Source organism: Rhincodon typus, chromosome 16 (assembly GCF_021869965.1).
Source record: "Rhincodon typus isolate 14 chromosome 16, sRhiTyp1.1, whole genome shotgun sequence".
In the NCBI taxonomy this organism is placed as follows: domain Eukaryota; kingdom Metazoa; phylum Chordata; class Chondrichthyes; order Orectolobiformes; family Rhincodontidae; genus Rhincodon; species Rhincodon typus.
Window position 1 is genome coordinate 12725716 of NC_063347.1, and position 15648 is coordinate 12741363.

General features: G+C 43.1%; 1 protein-coding gene across 3 annotated transcripts in view; it reads left to right on the forward strand.

The window, feature by feature from the left end:
- sema3fb (sema domain, immunoglobulin domain (Ig), short basic domain, secreted, (semaphorin) 3Fb) overlaps positions 1–15648 on the forward strand; it is a 239239-nt gene that overhangs the window by 161483 nt on the left and 62108 nt on the right. For 2 of the 3 annotated variants that reach the window (XM_048606458.1, XM_048606460.1), the window contains exons 5-8: positions 235–354; positions 5743–5778; positions 10331–10424; positions 12485–12604. In XM_048606458.1, the coding sequence (XP_048462415.1) occupies positions 235–354; positions 5743–5778; positions 10331–10424; positions 12485–12604 (370 nt within the window). The remainder of the gene's footprint in view (positions 1–234; positions 355–5742; positions 5779–10330; positions 10425–12484; positions 12605–15648) is intronic. The other variant, XM_048606461.1, reaches the window with a different exon arrangement.

Consider the following 15648-nt stretch of genomic DNA (forward strand, 5'->3'; position numbering starts at 1 on the left):
CCGAACCTGAAAAGCTGTGCCCCTCGCCCTTTTGTCTCCATGTCAGTTTATTACCCTGAGCAGCTGCAGCCCAATGCACGTACTGGCACTGGAAGTTGTAGATAGGATACCTGAACAAGATACCCAGCTGCCCACTCTCCTCCCCCATTACCAGAAAACATCTTGGATATTATTATTCGGACAGTGGATTGTTCACAGGATTATAATGGTTTCCTTTTGTTCTGATTCTGTCAGGGCGAGTGTGCGAACTTCATCTGCCTGATTGAGCCTTGGAACCGAACTCACCTGTACGTCTGTGGGAGTGGAGCCTATCATCCTATCTGCACGTATGTGAACAGAGGCCGCAAGGCAGAGGTAAGCTGCTACTGATAAACTATTCGATGTTCCCTTACCATCGTAGATTGGTTCCTTTACACAGGAATTACTCAATATAAAAGATTTATTTTGCCTGCCTTACACCAGCCTGATAAATCACACAATGAAATAGTAGCGGAGTCACTGACACTTCGTGACAATCTATATCAATTTGTCTGCAATAGGCCCAGGGGGGCTGTTGTGGTGCAGTGGTAATGTCCCTACTTCTGAGCCAGGCGGCCTAGGTTCAAGTCCCACCTGTTCCAGAGGTATGCAATGATAACATCTCTGAACAGATTGATTAGAATAAATCTACAATAGACACAAACTTGGACCAGAATTAGTCATAAGTGACAAGGGTCCTGTCCACTAGCTAGAGGTTCGTTTCATTTATGTGGGAAAGGGGCAATGCTGTTTAGCTGGCCAGCATCATATCTTCCAGGGAACTTGGAACCCCAGAGGCAGTAATCCCACCCCCTAAGAGCTATAGGCCATTCAGAGCCCAGCAGCTGCCCAGTGCCAGCGCTGTCACTCCTAGTCACCCTTCAAGGTTCAGCCAAAGGGGCTGGCCACTCAATCCCTGGATGCAGGTGCTATGTAAGTCTCATTAAACCATAAGCAATAGGAGCAGGAGCAGGCCATTTACCCCTCGTGCCTGCTCCACCATTCAACAGGATCGTGGCTGGTCTGACATTCCTCACTTCCACTCTCTCACATTTACATGAAACCCTTGATTCCCTGACTGAACAAGTATCTATCTATGTCAGCTCTAAATATACACAAGGACTCTGCCCCACAGATCTCTGTGACAAGGAGTTCCAAAGTCCATCAACTCTCTTAGAGAAGAAATTCCTCCTCATCTCAGTCTTAAATTTGTGCCCCTTTATTCTGAGACAATGCCCTCTGGTCCTAGACTATCCCATGAGAGGAAATATCCTCTCAGCATTTACCCTGTCAAGCCCCTTAAGAACCTCATACATTTCAATGAGATCACCTCTCATTCTTCTAAACTCCAGGGAGTAGAGACCCAACCTGTTAAATGCCAAAGTCACCACCGAATTCTGGTGGGATCAGAGATGATGGGCATCAAGTGGCTTATTAACAAGGTTGATTGGCATCCTGCCAACTAGCCAGGCAGGATTTCTGTGTCACGCCCTACCTGCTAGTAACTGGTAACAAATTTCCATAGGCCAGGCATTCTTGTGAATACTCCCCTGAGAATCTCCTGGCCCCACCATCATCACTGCCGCTCCAACAGGCTATTTTAAACTACATATATGAGATGAGAGAAAGCCAGGGTGGGGGGAAGGAATGGAGGTGTTGGGAGTACGAGTCAAAGTTATCTCTTCTTCCAAAATACGCTCCATGAATATGATGCACTCTATATCAAAATTGCTTGTTTACTGTGTCCTAAAATGATACTTTTTTGAAGATGTCTATTCAATTTACATGAGAATGAACCAACACTATCTGCTTCCACATTCTCCCAAGAAAGCCAATTGCATAGATTTACAGCTTGTTCACTCAAACAAAGGTCCAGCTGATTCATTTTAAATTTAATTCCAATCAATTGCATACGCGGTCCTCCAGTTCTACTGATCTGGACAAAATGAAGTAGCTTTTTTCATGGTCCACATGTTATTACTCATGTGAAGATCCTAAAGACCCTACCTCAAACTTCTCTTTTCCACTAAGCATATTTTGATTTGCACAATCACTTCTCATAAACCAATCTGTGCATCGACTCAATCACTCTGGTTGCACACTTCAGTATCCAATATCCCTTTTGTGCTGTGCTAACCACAATTTACTAAAGATCCTAAGAGCAATCATATCAATGGTTTATAAAATGACTGGTATAAATCATTCGTTAGGCTCAATAATGGCCTTCTAAAGTATCCCTGATGCTCTTTACTCATTGCCCCGAGCATTGTTGTAATAAGTTTAAATTGGGGGCAGGCGATAGCCTAATGGAATGATTGCTAGACTATTAATCCTGTAAAGTCAGCTATTGTTTTGGGGATCCAGGTTCGATTCCCACCATGGCAGATGGTGGAATTTGAATTCAATTAAAAAACATTGATGTTGGAAAAACCTATCTGGTTCACTCATGTCCTTGAGGGAAGGAAATCCGCCATCCTTACCGAGTCTGGCCTTCATGTGACTCCAGACCCACAGCAATATGGCTGCAATCCTCTCAATAGTATCAATCACTGCAAAGTCTCAATAAAGAAATTAAATCGGACAGACAACCTGACATTGATCCAGGCACTGGAAAAGTCAATAGCAGAAACAGCCTTGTCAACGCTGCAAAGTCCTCCTCACTAGCACTTGGGGGGCTAGTGCCAAACAGACTTGTCATGCAACAGCCTTACATACTCATACTTGTAGAATCAAACATACAATGTCCCAGACACTACCATCATCATCCCTGGATATGCAATGGCCTAGTGATATTATCACTGGACTATTAATTCAGAGACCCAGATAATGCTCTGGGGCCCCAGGTTCAAGTCCCACCACAGCGGTGAATTTTGAATTCAATAAATATCTGGAATTAAGAGTCTAATTATGATCATTGTTGGTGGTGGAGAAAAACCAATCTGGTTCATTAATATCCTTTAGGGAAGGAAACTGCCATCCTTACCTGGTCTGACCTACATGTGACTCTAGACCCACAGCAATGTGGTTGGCTCAACTGTTGTGTGGGCAATTAATGCTGCCTGGCCAGCGATGCCCTCATTCTGTGAATGAACAAAGAATAAAGAATGTCCTGTCCCACTGGCAGGATGGACCCAGCAAAGGTGGTGGCACAATGGTATACAGTCGGGAGGGAGTTGCCCTGGGAGTCCTCAACATTGACTCTGGATCCAATGAAATCTCATGTGTTCATGGATGATTTCAATGTCCACCACCAAGAATGACTCAGCAGCAGCACTATTGATCGAGCTGGTTGGATCCTAAAGGACTTAGCTGGTGGTCTGGATCTGTGGCAGGTGGTGAGGGAACCAACAAGAGGGAAAAACCTACTTGACCTCATCCTTACCAATCTGCCAATCTAAGCCCATGACCACTTCCATCTAGAAGGACAAGGGAAGCAGATAGATGGGAACACCACCCCCTGCAGCTTCCAATCCAAGCCAGTCACCATCATGACTTGGAAATATGTCATCATTCCTTCACCGTTGCTGGGTCAAAATCCCGGAATTCCCTTCCCAAGGGCATTGCGGATCAAGCTACAGCACGTGGACTGCGGCAGTTCATCAATACCCTCTTATGGTCAACTAGGAGTCAGCAATAAATGCTGGCCAGCCAGCACTGCACATGTGCCACAAGTGAATAAATAAATAAAAATTATTCAGCACCTGATTGCGTTCATTGTTCAATTCACAGTATTTTTTTCATTTTCATTATCATCCTTCCATGGACCTTTTTGAGCTATTTTTTCTGCATATTGAATTTTGATCTGTCGTCTATCTGCCCAATTCCCATGTATATTCAAGTTCTTGTACTGCAGTCCTCCTGGCTCCATCAGTAGACTAGCTTCATATCCACTGTAAAATATTTCCACAAATTCCTGCTTACATTATTTTTGGTCCTGGTCTTTCCATGAAAACTGTGTGAAAGTCCTTACTGAAATCTAAGAAACATTATATCATAGAGTCATGGAGATGTACAGCACGGAAACAGACCCTTTAATCCAACTCGTCCATGCCAACCAGATATCCTATATAAATCAAATCCCATTTGCCAGCATTTGGACCATATCGCTCCAAACCCTTCCTATTCATGTACCCATCCCGATGTCTTTTAAATGTTGTAATTGTACCAGCCTCCACAACTTCCTCTTGCAGCTCATTCCATACACACACCATCCTCTGCATGAAAAAGTTGCCCCTAGGTCCCTTTTAAATCTTTCCCCTCTCATCTTAAACCTAGGCCCTCTAGTATTGGACTTTCCCACCCCAGGGAAAAGATCTTGCCTATTTACCCTATCTGTGCCCGTCATGTTTTTATAACCTTCCATAAGGTCACCCCTTAGCCTCCAATGCTCCAGCGAAAATAGCCCCAGCCTATTCAGCCTGTCCCTGTAGCTCAAACCCTCCAATCCTGGCAACATCCTGGTATATCTTTTCTGAACCCTTTCTAGTTTCACAACATCCTTTCTATAGGTGGGAGACTAAAATTGCACACAATACTCCAAAAGTGGCCAAATCAATGTTCTGTACACCTGCAACGTGATCTCCCAACTCCTATACTCAATGCACTGACCAATAAAGCTAAGCAAATCAAACACCTTCTTCATTATCCTTCTGCCTAATCTCTATTGTGTTTTTTTGTCATATTCTCAAACAGTAAGTACATTGAGTATGTGTACCCCCTCTTTCATTGGTTTGCACAATGTGATCATCGCTGGCTAGGCCAACATTATTGTCCATCTGTAATTGCCCAGAGGGCAGTTAAGAGTCAACCTTATTTCTCTGGGTTTACCAAGCTGGGTAGAGAGCGCAGATTACTTTCCTAAATGACATTATTGAACCAAATGGGTTTTTATGTCAATCAAGTGGTCATCATTAGAGAAGTTCTTTTTCCAAAATTGAATTCAAATTTCACCTCCTGCCATGATGGAATTTGAACCTATGTCTTCAAAACATTAATGTAGTCATCTAGATTGCTAAGCAACGAAAAAAACCAAAAAACTGTGGATGCTGGAAATAACAAAAAAACACAGAAATTGCTGAAAAATCTCAATAGGTCTGGCAGTATCTGTGGAGCGAAAGCAGAGTTAACATCTCAGGTCATTGTTTTTCCAGCAATTTCTGTTTTTGAGTCTAGATTACTAGTCAGGTAATATTACCATGACAGCACTGCCTGAACTATAGAATTGTACTAGATGAAAGGAGACCATTTTTTACAGAAAGAAACCCAGGTAGTTCCAATACTCTGTTCTTCCCCAGACCCTTCCAATTTCTTTCGCCCTATCAGGCAGTGCACTTCAACGTTTAACCACAAGCTGCATCAAACAATTATTCCTCACCCTATCTCTGGCTATTTTAAATACCTTAAACATGTGCCCTCTTATTGACCACTGGAAAGAATCTCTCTTTATTCACATTCCCTGAACTATTCACAATTTCAGACACCTCTATTGGACTTCCATTTAGCCTTCTCTGCTTTAAGGAGAATAATCCCGGCTTCTGCAGTTTAGGACTCCCCTATTGGTTGTTCATTGATTCCTGCCAAGATTCACCACAATTATAGTTTGTGCACAAAGGGTTTCCACTACATTCATGCAATGTACTGTGTCATTTTATCAGGTCTGTCACCCTAATCTCCTTATTTTTGAAATTTTATATTTTGTATTTTCTCCCTTTTCTTTTCTTTTAGGTTTCCCTGCAGTATCCACTGTTCACTGGACAGCAGGTAAACCTGCTCACAAGCCTCCCCTGTCTGCTATTGGTTGCACAAAGATTTGTGAGACAACCCTAACTCTGCCCTCATAGCCTTTCTGCCACCTCCCTCCATCCCTCTGGACAAGCGACTGACCTTTGGAATGAATCAAGCCAGCGCTCAATGCCTACTGTAGGCTTGGGGCCTAGTCTCTGCTCAACATTTAGGCAGAGATAGTAGGAACTGCAGATGCTGGAAAATCTGAGATAACAAGGTGTAGAGCTGGATGAACACAGCAGGCCAAGTAGCATCATAGGCGCAGCCCCGAAACGTCAGCTTTCCTGCTCCTCTGATGCTGCTTGGCCTGCTGTGTTCATCCAGCTCTACACCTTGTTATCTCAATATTTAGGCACCTGCTTTCTGGCTGCTCCCTGTTCATTGCCTAGCTGGCCTCTAATCAGGGCTCCCCTTAATAACAAGGTTGAGCTTTGCAGCTTGTCCCTTGTTGTGGATCAATTCTCAAAATGTTGCTTGTCATTATCCAGACATTCAATACAAAACATTTCTTCCACCCAATGCATGACTAGCACCTTCAAACTTCCTGAGATAGAGAGGTGGATTTTGTTCCTCGTTGGCTCTGCCAGCTACAATCCATCCCTGAGTAAAGGGCAAGCGACACACACTAAGTTTTAATGGCTGTGACTAGGTTCTAACTGATGCAGGCATAATGGATGGAAATACCTCCATCTGCACCGTAATAATTGTGTGATTCGGTGATTCACACAGAGGCCAACCCAGAGAGCTCCTGGGGACATTAGCCTCTGCAAGTGCAGTACACTCCTTTTTTGGGACTTGCATTGGAAAATGAAGTGAGAACAGGATTATACACTCCAAATTCTCCACATGAATTCCTCAATCCCAGCACATTCTGGCCTTACCTCCTTGGAGAACTGTGACCAGAATTCCTCTGGGCTAAAACTAAATCAACATGGTGTTTGGGTTGGTGGCCTATAAATTGTCCAAATTATCTATTGGATAATCAAGTCTGAGGCAGAACTTGAATCCTTAGCTTCTCACTAGAGTTTAGAAAGATGAGAGGAGACCTAATTGAGGTCCATAAGATGCTAAAGGGGATTGACAAAGTAGATGTTGAGAGGATGTTTCCTCATGTGAGGCAATCTAGAATGAAAGGTGATAGTTTTAGGATAAGCGGGTGGCAGATTTAAAACAGAGATGAGGAGAATTGCTTCTCTCCAAGGGTCACGAATCTTTGGAATTCACTACCCCAGAATGTGGTGGATGCTGGGACACTGAGTAAATTTAAGGAGGTAGACAGATTCGTAATTATTAACTAGTTGAAGTATTATGGGGTGCAGGCAGGAACGCGGAGTTAAGGCCAAGATGAGATCAGCCGCGGCGTTAAATAGCAGAGCAGGCCCAAGGGGCTGAAGGGCCTACTCCTGCTCCTAGCTCTTATGTTCTTGTCTGGTCCAAACTGTATGGCAAAGCCTCTTACTACTTACCATGTAAAGGATGGGCACCTAATAGAGAGATCTCCTCCTGTTACCCTGTGAGTTTCATGCCTTAGGAATGAGGTCAGGGTCAAAGATCAGGACAATTGCCCAATGAAATTGGCTTCTGTGAAATTGAATAGTATGAAAGATTAACTGGACAGAACTTCTGTAGGGGAACAGATACCTCTTGGGTAGTCCATGGGTGCCATTTCAACACATAAGCCACACAGTACAAGGCTAAAATGAATCATCAACATGTACCCAGCGCATACTGTCCATGGGTGAGTGTCAGTGAAGACATAACTGAGCTGTAATGTATCAGTAAGGTGCTAACTGTATAGACACCTAGAGTTGTCAGACACCAGCATTAGCTAGGCCCAGCACTAAACTAGAGTAAAATTCCAACTTCAAGAATGTGGATCCAGCTCATGTCCCCCTTCAGCTCACAGCTCTCAAGAGAGGAGTGAAATTAGGCTTTTTATCAGCTGCGTGTTTCTTTTCCCCAGGCCCTACACTTTCCTGCACTTTCATTTGACATCTCACAGGTGTTTTTAGAGCAGAGCAGGAAAATTCCCATGGGTTCATGCAGAACTTAAAAGCAAGTCGCGCTCTAATCAAAGGTAGGGCTGGAGGTTTGCAGACACTTGCCACGAATGCATCTGGAAATCCTATGTGGTCGGGTGGCTTTAAGCAAGCCTGTGTTTTTGTAACTGGTACTGCTCAGACCCGTGCTAATCACTCCACGTCTAGCTGAGTGTGGCCAGCACCTTTCCTGCAACCGTACAAAATAACACACTGGGCGTCCTGCTTTGATTCAAGTGCACAGTGCCCCTGTCAGCTGAGGGATCATGCTCTCGTCGAGCGCTCACTTGAGAAAGCAAGGCGTTGTCCAGATATGGCTCTCTGACCGAGGAGATCAGTGAGGTCTCTCGAGGAGCTTTAAAATGCTCGGTGCAAAGGGAATGGAAATCCTAACTTTCCCAGTCATGTTCCTGTGGTTAAAGCGAGCATGGCAACAGCCTCTTTTCCCAGTGACTTCTGGGATTTGCTGTCAAGTTGTTTTTTTCTGCCCCCTCCCTTGCATGTTTGACAATTTTTGAAACTGGAGAACTAGTGACAATAGGATGGAATGTCAGACATACAATGCATATTACTCTTTGGGGATCCGGGCCAGGGGTAGATCTGACAAGCTGTCCGATTTGCAAAGACAAGTGCACGATGCATGCCTTGGAGACAGAAAAAAACTGAATCATTATCAGATGATGGATGGTGCGTGGGTGTTGGAGAAAGCCTCAATAACACAGCAAACCAATCCCACACCCACCACTCCTCAGCCTTTTTATGCTGCAAGTTATATTTATATTAGTGTGAGTGTTCAGTGTAATCTTATCCCAAGGCCCACATCACCAGAATCCCTTTACGGGAGATGCATTGGTCTAGCTTCAAACTATATCAGCATAAAATTCATAGACAAGAAGGAAGACCGGTGAATGAATGCAGATACAGTCATTCAACCTCCACCAATCTATCACAGACAAACCATTGGGAACTCATACACTTCTTACACCTAACCTAAGCCATCAAGGATCACAGATACAGTCCATCCATCCATACTAACCAGTCAATCAAATTCCTCACCTTCCTACTGAGGAGTGCAAATCCAATCTCCAATCATTGCAGCCTTACTAAACTGAACAAGTTCTGACATTACATAGGAGAAAATTACTGCAGACGCTGCAATCTGCACTGAAAACAAGCAATGCTCGAGGTCACAGTAAGTCAAACAGCATCCATGGAGAGAGAGCAAGCTATTCAGACATTACTCCTTGTAAACCAGCAAGGAGTACATTCACCTTCCCCCTGAATCCCTGTCCAAACGGTAACAATCAGCAATCTCTTTCTATCCCACTGTAACCAAAGAGTTACCTTCCTGAGGAAGGCACCAGAGTACTGGGATTCTACCACATACGTTAAGAAAAGTGTTGACATTTTAGCTTGACCTGGCAGAGGTGGAAGACCTTTATTCCTTGAGCCCAGGCTGGATTCCAGGTATTATCGAAAATGTTGAATCCCTCAAACAAAGCAAAATTTATTTTGACTGCAGGCAATCTCTTACAGTTATGGACTGGGTATAGCCCATGCTTTGTCATATCAGTTTCTCTTCTCTGATGTCTTCACCCTGGAAGCAATTAATCTCTGATGTCAAATAGTGGCTGATATATAAATTAATTTTTCTACAGACTGTCATGCGAAGGAATAAAGTTTCTAAAATATATGGTACTTTGACTGATAAGATTGTCTTTGACAGCTTTATTGAAAACAGGTCAGAAATTGTATAGGAGGGGGTTCTATAAATAGATGCTTTATATTTTCTCTTTAGTGATGGAGCAAGGAATGATATGTTGAATCATTTTATAAGGACTTGGCTACCCAGAGGGTATGTTCGCGGGAGTCTATGTTAATGAGCCATGAATACTAGAGATGGTGGACTGTCCATTGGCATTGTAGATGGTAGAGGAAGCGCCGTTACTTTAACAAAATAATGGGATCAGTTTTACAATTTAGTGTTTCCCCAGAGCGAGGGTTCACACAAAGGTCGCATGTACAGCAAGAATGCAACCACAGATGTCAACATGCCTCATTCTTTGCCTGCACTATTTTACATCCAATTAATGGATAGAAAATTGTGCAGGCAGCAAATCAGCTGTAGTGACCCATTCATTCATATTTCCGACATGTGCTCCTGCTGTGCAAAGCCCCATTTCCAGAACATTAAATCATGAAATTTATTGAGGAATAAGTTACTAAAGAGATATTTGTACAATTTGCCTGTTGTATGCAGCATCTTTAAACAGTCTGCTACATTGCAGTGTATGTTTAATATGGAGAAGGCAGCATTATTAAGAAGATGGATTCTATAGTTTCTCTAGCACAGGAGGTAGTAACCAATCTCTGCTATCTTATAGTTTGGCTCTAAAAGTGTTTAACAAGTTTTTTCCTTCTCTCTTTTCTCTCTCTCTCCTCAATCTCTTTCTTTCTTATCTCTATCTCTGGCTGTTTCACTTTCTCAGGATTACATCTTCCATTTGGAACCAGGAAAAGTCGAATCAGGCAAGGGCAAGTGTTCCTATGACCCCAAGCTTGACAGTGTGTCATCATTAATTAGTGAGTGTTTCACTACTCTTCCTCGACTCCACTGGTTTTATTGACAGGTCCAGGCAGCAAAGGAAGGGCAAGTTAAAGACTTGTGGGAGCGGGGGTGGTGGTGGGAGTGTGGTACAGGCATTGGGAAGGTGGGTGGGTGGTCGGTCAGGCATTTTATCCTGCAGCAAATAACTGATCCCACAGGAACAGTTCAAGTAACTTTCAACGCAAGTCACTGTCACTAGACAGATTGAAGGTGATTGGGGTGGTATGTCAGTCACAAACAATGCTGTTGTGATTGTTTGTGTCTGCTTGAGCAACTCCGAATGCCCTTAACTCAGCTAATGTCATTGTCGAGCATTAAGGCCCATTCACCATGTACACCTGGAATGCAGACTGGAATTTGCAGCAGCGGGAAGATTTTCATTCCAGATGTGTACCCTGGCTCATGTTTTGAATTCCTTTAGCTTGCTTTGTGTTCAGTGTCACCCCCAACTCTGCACCAAGCCCCCATCCCTACGTCGTAAGATAACTTCTGAAGTATAACATTTGCTGGAAAAATATAATTAGAGTTTTCTCCATATCTTCAGCTGATTCACAGTGGGCCTTTTCTGGTTGCAACAACACCTTCTTCTCCCTAGGCCTGAGCCTCAGTAGATCATTCAACCGTGTGGCCTAGTCTGACAATTTCCTCCCTCTACACTCATACAGACAGATTCCAGCAAGGGTCACTGGATAACATTCAAGAGCAATGATCTGTGTGGAATTCTCTCCTCCCTGCTTCCTCCCTTCCCCCTGAGAAAATTTTCCAATTTATGGGGCACAGAGGATGATTGTTGCGACCACACTGAGATTAGTCAAATCAGAACCATCTGGGGAATCAGATTAAATTTGTAAACTTTCTGGTGACCATAGCACATGTTCAACACTAACTATGGTTCACCGATCAACTGAACACTGAGGTAGCTTCCTCACTCATCTCTGGACGATACCGTTCACGGGCATGAGTCTCTGTCTCCTTCAGTGTTGGCTCCTCGTTCTGTATGGTGTAGCCAAGTGTCCATTTGCCTGCTGTCCTCAGGCATTCTGAGAAGGAATGAGCAGAATAGCCTTTTCTCATTCCCCATTTGGTTGTGTTCTTAACTGGGTTAAAATCAGAGAAAACGCTGAGAATATATCAAGAAGGTATGGCACATCTGAAAAGTCGAGATACCAGATAACATTTTGTATGTTTAGACCACATATCTCTCGATGAAGACATCAACGCCAAAAACGTTGACCATTCTTTTCAACCACTAACAAAATTGCTTTATATTTATAGCATAATAGTTCCAAAAATCATCTTTCAGTTAACGCTGGACTAATGGTATACCATCTCCATTACTTTTGATTTGGCCATTCAAGAGTTAATCAGTTAATGGTGGGGCACTGCCCCACTTTTTATTTTGTATCTGTTAATGCATTACTTAGAGGATTCCGAAGGACTTTCCCACACTTCAGCTCTGAGCAAGATAATCTCTTCAGCATTATTTAACGACACTAGGTGGGCAGCTCTGTTCTGTTCTGCAAGCTCTCAAGCTGCCCGAGAGTGCCCAAATTTACTTCACTCAGAGCATGTGCAAATCCAAGTCTTTGAGCTACCTCAGCCCAAACTGTATTAAAAACCAGGATGTCAGAGCTGAAAGCATCAGCGCACTTTCCTGCACACTCCCCTTTCAAGAATGTTTGATGTAATTTTACTTGGAATAGAAGTAATGTGACATATCGCATTCCCATATTGCAGTTTGGCTCAATGTATTGGGTGCAATCAGAGAGACAAAGGAATAAACAGTTACTGAGGGCCAACAGTGAGGACCAAGAGGCTATCCATTTTTACACTTACTGTGCATGTATTAAGGCATGCTTTTGGCTTGCTTGTAATTGAATTCACAGCCACTTATTCTTCAAGCACTTCCATTTGAATATTAGTGTTGTAAGCAGGCTGCCGAGGTTAGCATGCTGCATTAGATCAATTTAACTCCCTTTCCCCCCAACCCCCACCATATTCTATCTCAGTCTGATACTCTGTTACCTCTCGGCAGACGGTGAGCTCTATGCAGGCGTCTACATTGACTTCATGGGTACAGACGCCGCCATCTTTCGCACCATGGGCAAGCAGACAGCCATGAGGACTGACCAGTACAATTCCCGCTGGCTGAATGGTGAGTGAGCGACACTATTAATTGTGTTTTAGAATTACATAAAACAAAAAAAAGAACTCAGTAACCCAGATTGTAAGACACTCTTCACTGTGCCTGTCCGATCTCAGCCTTGTGATATCGCATAGGCTCTGGCATCGCCCCCACAGATTGAATATCACCTTCTCGAGGGCAGTTAGGGATGTGTAATATATGCCAGCCGTAGCCAGGGGCAACTGCATCCCATGAAAGAACTATTTAAAAAACAAAGGTCCAGGCAAGAATTGAAAATTGGAAGAGTGTAACCAAAGAATGATGGTAAATGTAAGGACTAAGGGATTTTCTGGAGAAAAGAGATTGAAGACGAATAGCAAGCTAACAATTTCCTTGTCATATTTTATAAGCTAACTGCAGGAAAGACTGTTCTAAAGTCAGGTCTGTTGTGAAGTTGCTGAATTAACACTTGTATGTAATCCTTAAATTAACTGGCATAGCAATTGTATGACTACACAAATTGTTCAACAGCATATGGCTTGCCCTTATATACATATAGTTTCACTTCACTAAACATCTAATCAACACTTGAAAATCCATAGCATGCAAAGTTATGGGCCAAGTGCTGGAAAATGGTTTTGGAAGATGAGGAGACAAAAATAGAAACTGCAGTTGTGAGGAAGGGTCACTCAATCCGAAATGTTAACTCGGATTTCTCTCCATAGATGCTGCCAGATCTGCTGAACTTTTCCAGCAACATCTATTTTTGTCTCTGATCTACAGCAACAGCAGTTCTTTCGGTTTTTGTTTAGAATAGGTGGATGTCTGATAACCAGCACAGATACAATGGGCTGAAGGGCCTCATTCCATCCTGTAAAAACTTATGACTATGATTCTATGACCACATAAGTCTGTAGTTCTATCTTATTCAGCAGGCCAAGGAACAGTCACTATGAACTATAACTGTGTAGTTCCTTTTCATTCATCAAGGCAAGTCTTAATCAGGAACTGTGTAATTCTTTTTATTTAGCATAGTGAGGGTTAATCGAGGTCTAACTATGTGGAATTCCTGTTTCTTCAGCAAAGAGAGGGTTACTTTCTGCACAACTGTGCAGTGTCCCCTTCACTCCTTTTTTTTCCCTCTCCAGCAGAGTATTACTCATTCATTTGTTATTTCTGTCAGTGGATTCACCAGATTTGTGATCTGCTGAGCAACTGAGTTGCGTTCCTGCTCTTCCACCAGGATTCAACAGTGGATGGGTTGAGGAACTGTGAGCGCATGCAGGCTCCCAGCTGCAGTCTCAGCCCACGTCCCGAGCAGCATGTGGTATTGTGATGAGATGTGACAGGTAGACTCCTCGCATCTTTCTCTGTGTCAGCCACAAGGAACAGTGGTGGGAGGCAGGGACAGCAAGATGAAGGAATTGATTTGAGTTTCCCGCATTGAGATACTTAATAATGAAAGATTAACATCCCGGGGATGTTGAAAGGACGGGGCTGCCCCTTTCTCTCCCTATTTTCTTGGCAAATTAACTGTTGATTGTTTGTTCTTTTACTGTAATAGGCTCAAAGATGTTATTAGTCTGTTGGGAGGAAAGAAACAGATTTTTTTTCAGGCTATAGCCTTTAGTGGGGTGTTACCATTGCCACTCAGCCTGCACAGGCTATGATTAGAGTGCCTTTCTTCTCAGGGAAACAGAAGCCCACCTTTCACAAGCTCTCATGTTGCATGTAGGATATACAGGAAAGTGTCACTATTAGGAGAGACAAAGAGAAGGCTGCAAATGCTCGCAATTAAAAACAGTGCTGAAATTCCAGACCAGGACAACAAACATCTGATAAAGGAAAAGTGGTTAAAATATCAAGAGAAACAACACTGCAAAAATTGAGTATTGCACTGAAGTGCCTCAGGGCAATAGCTTTTTATGTAAAGGAAAATAAACATAATTTATAGTTATTGTAGTACAGTGGCCAGTACACCATAACATTGTGTTTAAAACGCTTGAATATACTTTGTTGCTTTCAGCTGTTATTGCTACTTGAACAGCAAAGTTAGCTTAATAATTTCTTCTGTCTAGTCTTTGTGAAAGTCCAGTTCTGGCCACCTTGTTATAGGAAGGATATTATCATGTTGGAAAGGGTTCAGAAAACATTTACCAGGATGTTGCCCAGAATGGAAGGTTTGAGTTATACAAATAAGCTGGGACTTTTTATCACTGTCGGAGATTGAGGGCTGACCTTATTTAGGTTTATAAAATCATGAGGGGCACAGATAAAATAAATGGCAAGTGTCTTTTCCCTGCTGTGTGGGATTTCAAGACTGGTGGGGGCAATTGTGTGGGGTTGGGGTGTGGTGGTGGTGGGGAGGCCGAGGTGGGAGGAGAAAGATTTTAAAAGGACTTGAGGGGCAACTTTTTTACATGAAGTGGTTCGTGTGTGGAATGAACTTCCAGAGGATGTGATGGATGCAGGTACAGTTACAAAATTTAAAAGGTGTTTGGATGAGTACATGAATAGGCAAGGTTTGGAGGGATATGGGCCAAGTGCAGGCAGGTGGGACTAGTTTAGTTTGGGATTATGATTGACATGGACTGGTAGGACTGAAGGGTCTGTTTGCATGCTGTATGTCTCTATGACTCTATAACCTCTGTCTGTTAAGCTGAGGGAATTCAAAACCATCTCTGAGTCTTGAGGTTGTTCCACTTGGAAGAGTGCAGGCTGAAGTCAAATTCAAAACAATTCAGAACCATGGGAAGGAAGGTGAGAATGGGTGAAGTACATTTGAAGATCAGTAACTGCTGTAATGCAGGAATGAGTGAGCATGAGGAACCTCTCATAATAGTTCCCATGAACTGTACGACAACACAGGAGGTCACCCACCTTTCTAGGACAATGGAAGTGACCAACTGGTAGGGTTTAAAACTGACTGGCACTCCACTCAGCCTGCTTATTGCTCAAGAATTGATATGAAAATTACCACCGGTAACTATACTGGCAAATGTTAACCTGGAATGAAAGTAATCTAAGACAGCAGGAGATATCAGCACAAATTGATGAAAGACACATTCAAGACT